Source organism: Mercenaria mercenaria, chromosome 1, assembly GCF_021730395.1.
Source record: "Mercenaria mercenaria strain notata chromosome 1, MADL_Memer_1, whole genome shotgun sequence".
Taxonomy (NCBI): Eukaryota; Metazoa; Mollusca; class Bivalvia; order Venerida; family Veneridae; genus Mercenaria; species Mercenaria mercenaria.
Window position 1 is genome coordinate 3,651,861 of NC_069361.1, and position 10,529 is coordinate 3,662,389.

The 10,529-nt window shown below is 34.7% G+C and overlaps 1 protein-coding gene across 1 annotated transcript in view; it reads right to left on the reverse strand.

The window, feature by feature from the left end:
- LOC123545146 (uncharacterized) overlaps positions 1–8,837 on the reverse strand; it is a 29,716-nt gene extending 20,879 nt beyond the window's left edge. The window contains exons 1-2 of the mRNA XM_045331457.2: positions 8,689–8,837; positions 6,509–6,808 (exon numbers count right to left, since the gene is read on the reverse strand). Coding sequence (XP_045187392.2) covers positions 6,509–6,776 — 268 coding nt within the window. The 5' untranslated portion in view covers positions 6,777–6,808; positions 8,689–8,837. The remainder of the gene's footprint in view (positions 1–6,508; positions 6,809–8,688) is intronic.
- Between the last annotated feature and the right edge of the window lie 1,692 nt (positions 8,838–10,529).

Here is a 10,529-nt window from a genome sequence, read left to right on the forward strand (position 1 = left end):
ACGAAGTTAAGCAGGTATATAATGACCCCCCTCCCCCTCTTCTGTCATTGTTCCTTCTCAAGGGAAGGAACACTTATGGTGAACATGTCACACTTGACTGAGCAGGTAATAGATACAACGGAATCATCAAAGACATCCGAATTCCAGTAGGGCGCCGCCATCTTAGACTCATGCATATTCATTACAAATAGCCTCTTTAACAATATGTGTTTACGCATCTTTAAGTCAATCTTTAGTGAAATACAACTACGTAATAACAGACCTACAAGAAACAATAATATAGTTTGAACATATAACTCCTAAATCTAACATGCCATAATGTAGAATAGAGATTAATTAAATGAATATGCATCATCTAAAAATAGACTCCCGCCCAAAATTATCGTCTGCTATTATTCTTCTCGGTTGCAATTCTTTGCTTTCAAAGGATCTTTTACAGATTTTATTTCATATCAACTATATATTATTTTGACGTTAAGTATTACCATCAAAATATACTGTACTTTTAAAGTAATTCGAGATTTTTTTGCTTGTCTGTCAATGCTATTTGCACGCTACGCACAGTCATTTCAATTACTGTCCTTGTTTTTATCCAGAATTGTATGATGCATTTTTTTTTCACTTTTATTGAGCTATAAACTGTTTCGAACTTAATTTATTGCCTTTTGATAAGTTTTTTTGTAAGATTCAAGCTGTGAACTTTTTGTACGCATTTTTTTTTTGAGTGTTGGTTCCCTAATTATATAAGCCCTAAATTGTTCTTCTAACTTAATTTTAAAGTCCCAGACGGCCGTATATACCGGAATTTTGATAGAATGATGATCTTTATTATTTATTGCCCGTTGATAATATTTAGGTAGTATTGCTTATCAAAAGGTGAGTGATTCTTATTAAACATCTGTTACAGGCCCCTTAAAATAATATTTAATATACGCTGGAAGGAACCTTTTGGTAAGCTAAATCTTGTTCAACTTAGAAATGAACAACTTGCTTGTAGCAGAATAGAAAATCTTTTTGGATGTACTATAGACAGTACTTTAGTTGTCTTGGAATACACATAGCGTTGTATTAAAAATGCAATTCACTACTTTATCTATTGTCACGATTTAAACTATTTATTTTATTACCTACGAGGGCAATGTTCTTCAATTCGTATATTTTACCACATTTTGACTGCTGTTGTTACATGTGGGTTAACTGTTCTTCTTCGTCACAGAATATTCAAAAAAAAAAGCGGAAAGGTTAATTCTTGATAAAGGATTTAATATTATTCCTTGAATTAAACTAGATGGCATTCCCGAAAGTGTTATTTTTCATATAGCTATTTTAATGTACAAACGTTTAGCTCCAATTTACCTGAGAAATACATTTACTTTCTGTTCAGACATTCAAAGCAGAACTTTAAGATTCTCTCCTAATTTACACATTTACTCTCCAAAACCTATCACCGATTTATTCAGAAAGTCCTTTGTTTACCATTTGGTTTCATTTCATTTATTGGTTAATCGGAACATAACAATGCCTACATTTACAAAGCATACTGATTAAGAATACATATTCTAACATAAATACTCCGTAGCATACCTTACACTTCAGCATTTATAAATCCAAATTACCGATTACATTAAAAATGCATCATTTAGTTAGTTAGTTCAAGTCACTATATCTAAAGTAGAGCAACTTAATACTATGGTGTTTTGTGTTTCCTACATGAGGTTAATAACTGAGGCTGAGTGTGTTTAATGACAAGTTTATGACCATATATATCCAACATCAAACTTATTTGAGATTTTTTAAGGGAAACATTCTGACCAAGTTTGATTTGGTTAACATTTTTGACCTGACAACAGTCACTTGTATACACAGGATGTACTTTAGCACTGTAGTTAGTCTTTGACAATTCGATTTTCAGCTTAATTGTTTTATTGCAAGACCAGTGAAAGATCTCTTGTAAATGATGTAGGTATATGGTACTAAACTGATATATCTAAGGACGCCAAAATGGAGACATTTTATATAGTCAGAGTATTCACTTTAGCAGAACCTTGAATATTCCCTAAGCAAACTGTCTATAGCCTGTATGTCTTAAGTCTTGTAAAATAAATCATGAAATGAAAACCTATTAGCACATTTATTTACGCTTCTGGAAAAAGCTAATATGATTGGGAAAAGTATGATAATTCACCTACCCACCTACCCAATGTTACAAATGATGGGTAGATAAAGTGCAAACGCACTTAATTTTAATTTTGACCTGATAGCACTCGATCGTGCGAAAGTGGGTTACGTAACTAAAAATACCGGTATCAGATTGCAGATTGCCGATATAAAACCCAAGTGTAAATGTAAAATGTAAAATCCTCAAGAGCAAAAACAGTTATGGCATGACATAGGAAAATACAAAATCAAAACAACACAACACATTTAATTAAAGAAATTCGTACTTTAACAGATAGCTAAATATAGCAATTAAATCTGGCTATAGATATCTAGAAATAGCTAATTGTATAATATAGGTAAATATCAAATCCAAATATGAAACAGATATTATCCAACCAAAATGGCTTATGAGACAAAAGACAATAAAAAGAACTGAAATCTATATGTGTAGTATTACTACATTCTACCAGATTAATATACGTGTGATCAGTCATTACTAAATTCATCATACATGTAATGGTGAATGCAATTCCCAAATGATTAATCGCAAAAACACTTGCTACATTTATTGAAAATATTAAAGCAAAGATCTTGTTTTTGTGTAATGTAATTGCATGTTTGCACTTATAATGATGACGGCCGACACTTTCTCTCGCTTTAGCAGGAAAATCAAGATGTTTTATATTGATAAATAGTTTGTTAGATGCTCCATTACCTTCCGATATGTCTGGTTACCCGTGATATGCGCATGTGTTGATATTTTTAGAACACCCGAAAAGTTTGAAAGCCTTTGTCATTCCTGAAGGCGATTTCCACGGACCAACATTTTTTTCCAAAGAAAATGCAGTTTCTCGCCCTATAACCGTTTCCTGTTGCTACCCGATCAAAACAATAAACTGACAGCTAAAAGTTGAAAAACACCATTTTAAAGTGATTGATATGTTTTGTTAGAATGCAAATTAATATTTTATTGGAAGCTGAACATGATTTGTTTCTTTATATATTATATTAGTCTGATAACAAGTAAAATAATAGCAAAAAACTCGATTGATCACTGATTTTGTCCAGAAATTGAACATTGTCGGCGTCAAAAGAACATATTATCTTGCTTGAAGAATGATCTACATATAAATCCCACTGTTTCATGGATAAAGAAACTTTAGTTTGGTAAAATAAAATAAAATCATTGCTAAAATCTCCAATCTCGATGAAAGAAGATTCGACGTGATGTCCTGACTGTTTGCATGTTTGCTTGCAGTACTGTACAAATGTTTGCAACTTTCGTAAAAGAGACTGTATGCCTGTTAGCAACTGACTTATTAAAAAGATATCGGCTTTTCCCTTGCTCCTGTAGTATTTCTTCATATTTTGAACCCGCAAACGAAGTTTGAAGGAGGGTGGTGTATAGGAGTCACAATGCGGCCTATCTGTTCGGTCTGTTTGTATGTGTCCTCATCAATTTGGTCGAGCAATTACTTGAATACTATTACACCTACCTCTCTCAAACTTCGCACACAATCATCGGCAATATGTTGTTAATGCCCCTCCTATTCATTTCCTTTTCTCGTTAAAGTCAATGTGACACTTAAAATGTAAAACTGGGTCCATCTTTCGTGTCCGTGTCATAACTTCTTTATGCATGATGGGATTCTGAAATAACTTGGCAAAAATGTTCACCATCATGAGACGAGGTGTCGCGTAAAAGACTATACTTTCTAGAATTTCAACTCGTTGAAACCTATTTATCATTAGGCTACAAACTACAATTTATAAGCTGTCAAAATAGTAACAGAAAATGGGTTGATCTGTAGTGAAACGGCGCCAGATTTAAGCCACTAACCCTCTGTGGACACCTTTCTTGACAGCGTCGCACAGTAAACAGTACTAAACACATCTATTTTAGTTTTCTCTTTGTTTTTGCCATAAACACAAGAAATTTAACATGAAACTTGTCTTATTTTACTGAAAATACATTCTGCGAATGAAATAAGCCCCCATTATATAAGCAGAAGTGCCAAAAAAATGAAAAATTGAGGGCTTATTTTTATGGTACTTCTTTCAACGGAGGCAATCACGATGAATTACTACATTATAACCTACATGGCCTCCATTTCCCGATTTTTTGTGCATCGTATTTCATGCTTCTGACACTAATTATGTTTTTACTATTAATGATACTTTGATTGTACTTCATGTGTATCTTAAAGGGGCCTGTAATACAATCTGACTAAAGTGCACAATCTTCTTGCCACACGATGATTTAGGAGATGATTTTTAAGCAGATTTCTGCGGGTACCTGTATCATAAGTGAGAGTTCTTGTTTTTTTTTTGTTTTGTTTTTTTTTCTTTCGGTTTCAGATCAAATATAAGATGGAAGAATATCAATGCATATACTGTAAATATGCATTACAGCACTTCAATTACACAATAGATCACGTGATTGCGCATCATCCAGATGATAATCTTAAAATAAAAATACGAACCATTAATAACCTACATTGGATCCACTAAAATCTTTGTACAGCGTATTTTAAGCGTGTGCAGGCGTTATCACTGTAAATTATTTCAAACATGAGAAATAACGGTCAAGTCACAGCAGGTAGTAAACATGACGGATGTCTAGCGGGTGCAATAGTTTTTAAGAAATCGGAAGAACATTTTTTGGCAGACGGACAGACAGTCAAACACATGGACGGACGGAGGGGGAGGGGGTGGGGTAAACATATAGTCCCCTCCTGTCTTATCTCATCGACATTTTGAATTCTTGGCGTGACTGTCACAGGAATCGACACAGACGGTGATTTCTTGTGTGACTTAGTAGGGACCCTGTCTATACTTTCAATGTCTAATGTAAAACCAACACGGAATACTTGCATGTAAACGATTCTGAAGCATTCAATTTATTATATAATTAGGCAAGATAGAGAGTCACAGACCTTCCCTCCTCCCCGGCCACCCACCCAATGTATTAGTACATGCGTAGCACGAGGGGTTCGACATTAAATGACAATATATACATAAAGACGGATCAATAGTGACAGCTTGGTGTGTAATCTTTATTTCATTTAACATTTACTCCCTTTAAGGACATAAATCGCCGACTGCAATCGCAAAACGGAATACAGTCCAGTCACAAATAGGAGTTCAGATCAAAATTGGCAAGTCGGCATACAGTGAATGTTTTTACCGTCTAGATAAAAAATAATTTCTTTCAAAAAAACGCAACAGCTATGCAACATCTTATTTACATACATTTATGGAGTATGCATGCTTATTTCAGAAAACAACATGGATTATTGGATTACAAATCAATTTGACGGGTTATTCATCAGTTTCGTGACTTGGTCGAGTGAATTTCGTGCAATGAGTGTGATCAGTCGACATTTTGTAAACATTACTTGTCTGTTTCATCTAATATTTCAGCACATTCATATATTTATGTTCGACTTATCGTTAAACTTAAATACACACACCGTGTTGAGCAAAATAATTAATTTTAAGACGATTTCTTGCCTTCGGTCTGTAAGTTGTTTGTTTTGATCGGTCGCAACAGGAAAAGGGGGAGTACAGTCGTTTATAGGGTGTGAGTTTTACGGCTTTAAAGGTCCATAATGCCTTTGTTTAAAAAGTGGTTGCATTTTAAAAGATGAAAATTATGTTTTTGGACTCTTATATGTGCATGAATGACAAATCAAATGTGTTTTTGAACATGAAATTTACTGATAAAGTTTTATGGGGTGTTAAAGTCTTGTCCTAGATTTTTGTGCAAGTGTCCACAACTAATTTTCTGCTATATGAATTTGATTTATTTTAATATAACTTATTCATCAATTGCAACGGCATATTTCCGTTAGTTCTTTAGAGAGATTACAAAGCCATTTAATAAAAAATAAAAATAAAATTTAAGTGCCATTCAAATACATGATACTTCCACTTTGGAAAAATAAAAGTATAATTTCCAAATGTGATTATTTAAAATGCCCTCTATGCAACACAATATTAAAGCTAGGTTTGAAAAGCGAATGCGAGCTTTTAATTATTTATTGTGGACTCATTTTTTTGAAGTTTGCAAGAGTTATCTTTCCTGTGGTTTTGCAACATAATCTTCTTAACCCTCTTATTTCACTCCTTTTCACTTCTTTCACTGTCTCTTTCCGAGACTTAAAATTTCTACGCCGCATTTTTATCTAGCATGCGAAAATGCATTATAGTAGAAGAAAAACACAATGCTTGGAGAAAATGCAGATCTATATCTAACAGTTTGCCAGTGATCAGCCGCTTAATACACATTTACCAGTTTACGAATGTTCTATCTGTAAATTTATAAAAAATAAAACAGACAACTTACGAAACGACTGCAGGGGCCACCTTGTAACGATCTTGCAGTAGAATAAAGGCTCGCGCTCCCTGCGTTCCTTCAGCCTCTTTAATGCTTCAGCATGATCGGCGCTCACAGGCTCCTCCTCCGCACAGAAATCTCGTGCCCCTTCCATAGGTTCCGGTCCAACTTTGTTTTGCGGTAATTCCGTGTTCACAAATGTATTTCCTTTATCGACATCACCAACAATGTAAACGCTGGAATAGACATGTGGCTCTTCGTGTTCACCTTTTCCCATTGTCTCCTGATACCTGTGCTATTCTCTTACACCTGATAAACGTCAAACACTTATTATAATACAGCGAGAATATTTTCCCTATAGAGTACAGGTAAGCAATGAGAAACGATCGATTATTACCTTGTTTCATAAGACTGGAATATTTCAATGTCACTGACGCATTTACATATAAGTATGAAATTCCGGTACATATGTCCTTATATATATAAATAGCATGTTCCCGATAAGGCACAGAATATATAATAAATCTAGCCGGGTAGATAAACTAAAAACTTCCGGTATATAATAGTATATGAACCGTGAAACATTCACGTGAAGACCAATGTGATACGAGCCGTACTTAAAATAAAACCTTAAGTTAATAGTGACTATGCTGTTTTATTGCACAGTATACAGGTTATATACAAACGGTAATGCCTTGGGTACATAATCTCCTATCTTACGACCCAAAATAGGACTTAAAATTTGGACTGAAAGAAAGCCAATGATTGAATAACCTTGAAGAGTATTAAATTACATGTTTACTATTAGGCAATTTCAATGTGTGCGTTTCTTTTGTCATGTCACGGCTCTTTTCGGCTCAGTTTAAACAATGTTTTAAATCACAGACATAATCAAGTTTATAGTGAAAACCTTTTATATAGATATAGGGTTTAACCATTAATGATTTACAGTAAAGTAAAAGTAAAATAATCCCAAGACATTGTTTCTTCTAAGAACACAAAATCATTAAATTAGGCACTTTCTATGAAATTATACCTGTATTAAATTCTTAAATATTCAAGGACCGACCACTTCAGTCCTACCTACAGAAAGCCGGTAGGGTATTTTATTTACTCTATATATTGTTGGTGATCAATAAATATTTACAGCGATTAATTTTCGCCGGGAGGTGACCAAATCTCACAGCGTGTTCGCTTTCAAAATTACTTGATTTAAAAATATTTATGAATAACTTCACATTACCTGTGGTCAGCGTATTACATAACAATGATCAGCGTGAATCAATGGGGCTTTTATTGTAAAAAATCACACATTTTAGCATGTGGTTTTCTGTTTAATCAAGTGCAAAAAGAATGGTTATATTCGGTGTGCTCCGCCAGTTTGTTAAAAACCAAACTCAGGAAAAGTGTAAGTTCATTTACAGTATTTAATAAGTTTGAGATTTAAACTTGAAAGTTTTAAGCATCATGTACACACGACCTTCGGAAAAGGAGTAATACGTTCAACTCCGACATCACTAGTACTAATACACCGGTTACTTCATTTAGTATCCACAGACAGGATTATCGGACCTGGGGTGAAAAAAATATGACCAGACAGATAAAAACCCCTGTTTTCATCCTAAATCAATCCGAAATGAAAAGTATGTGGTAAAATATGAGCCCCTTTCAAATGATATGTACCATCTACACAAGGCTATAAACCAGAGGTTCGGGCCTACGAGCAGTGGGTTCACTTACCACGCCATTCTCCAGAAAATTACACAGACTATCTATGGAGGAAATAAAGAATATCTATCTATCTCGAAATATCGACTTAGTATCACTTCTCTTAATCCGCACTATTTGAACGTCTGTCCATCTGTCAAAGGTAAAACAATGTTAATATCAATATGGCTACTTCTCCTATCACCCAAATTTGGAAAATCGTTTACTTGACACATTTGGGTAGTAAACATTTTATGTTGACAGATCCAGTCTGAAATTCTGAGTAATTTCGGATCTCCGAGTTAATAAATAACACGCATCTGGCATTAATGCTCTCCCGACGCAAGGGAATAGATTTTATACAACTATTATACAGTTCTATAGAATAGAACACTCGAAATCACAATTACAGTTGTAATTGTCGGAGCTGTTAGTTTTTTTTCTATATCTTGATGACAATAATAATAAAATCGATAACTTACCTTCTAGAATTACACTCCCCAATGTATCAATCATTAACCGTATATTCTGCTGCCACACTCAAAATAGTCGAAGATTTCGTTTTAGAAATAGTTTTATAAATAAGCCCAAGTTTCAAAATCATTATGTAAAAGGAAACCTACCTTGGTGAACTTTGAAGATCGTTTTAGAAGATTAACGTGAATAGATAATAGAATAGAAAGCTATAATGTTAAAGGTGTGGTTAAGTCGTTACATTATCGGAAGAAAATCTTACTTTCAAGTACGCGTACAGTCTAAGCCAGCAAGAACGTTCATCAAGTACAAACTACCTTAATTTGTTTTCCTTTGATAATCAATTTCCTAAAACGATTGAAGAAATTATTCGGACTTGACGCATACATGGTTGAGAGGAAGAAGAATAAATGCCAGAATTGTACTCTAAGCCTGCTGTTCTCTCTCCTTATGACATTCTTAACCAGTCAGCATTTTCTTAGCTGTTTAATATTTTTTGACAAACAAGACATGGTCTAACGCTGGTATTAGCGATACAAACCTTCAGATTAAGTACGTAATTAGGAGCTATAATGAGAGACACCATGGTGAGCGTTTTAAAAATAGGAAGGTTCATTTACAGGTGAAGCGGTAAAAGTTCAGAATCCTTACAGCCTTTGCATGGCTCCATTTAACTGGTAAGATACTGACGTCAAATGGTTAGTATACTGTCCGTATGACAAAGTTCAATAGCACCAGAAGTACCAGCAATTTTATATCATAGAACAACATGTAGGATTCAGATATATAACCTGTTGCTATTATGCTGTTAGATAGCCATATATTGCGTCACGTTATTGAAGCAGTGCATGTTAATACGGACTTCAACTGGATAGGCGACACTAAATGGTAACAAGGGCGCCGCCGTATACGAGGCATTCATAGTTTATTAAAGTCTCATTCATGTATAAAACCAACATTGACATTTACAGTAAAAACATTAAGGCAACGTATACATGACCAATCTATAAAGATTTATAGGAGACTAGAACATGCACCTTTTATGACTGCATGTGTTTTTGAAAAAACATATTGATATGCACTGGCCGCAAACACCCATATATGGCCCAAAAACACAACACTTTCCACACCCTTCGTTTTTAGCTCGACTATTCATAGAATAGTGAGCTATTGCACTCGCCCATGCGTCGGCGTCCGCGTCCGCGTCCCGATTTTGGTTAAGGTTTTGTATGTAAGCTGGTATCTCAGTAACCACTTGTGGGAATGGATTGAAACTTCACACACTTATTCACTGTGATGAACTGATCTACATTGCACAGGTTCCATAACTCTATTTTGCTTTTTTACAAAATTATGCCCCTTTTTCGACTTAGAAATTTTTGGTTAAGGTTTTGTATGTAAGCTGGTATCTCAGTACTTACTAATTGGAATGGATTGAAACTTCACATACTTGTTCACTATCATGATCTGACATGCACTAAGCAAGTCCACTCTCTTTTTTTTCAAAATTATGCCCCTTTTTCGACTTAGCAGTTTTTGGTTAAATTTTTGTATGTAATCTGATATCTCAGTATCCACTAATTGGAATGGATTGAAACTTCACACACTTGTTCACTGTCATGATCTAACATGCACTGTGAAGGTCCCATAACTCTACTTGGCATTTTTACAAAATTATGCCCCTTTGACTTAGCAGTTTTTAGCTCACCTGTCACAAAGTGACAAGGTGAGCTTTTGTGATCGCGCGGTGTCCGTCGTCCGTCCGTGCGTGCGTGCGTCCGTAAACGTTTGCTTGTGACCACTCTAGAGGTCACATTTTTCATGGGATCTTTATGAAAGTTGGTCAGAA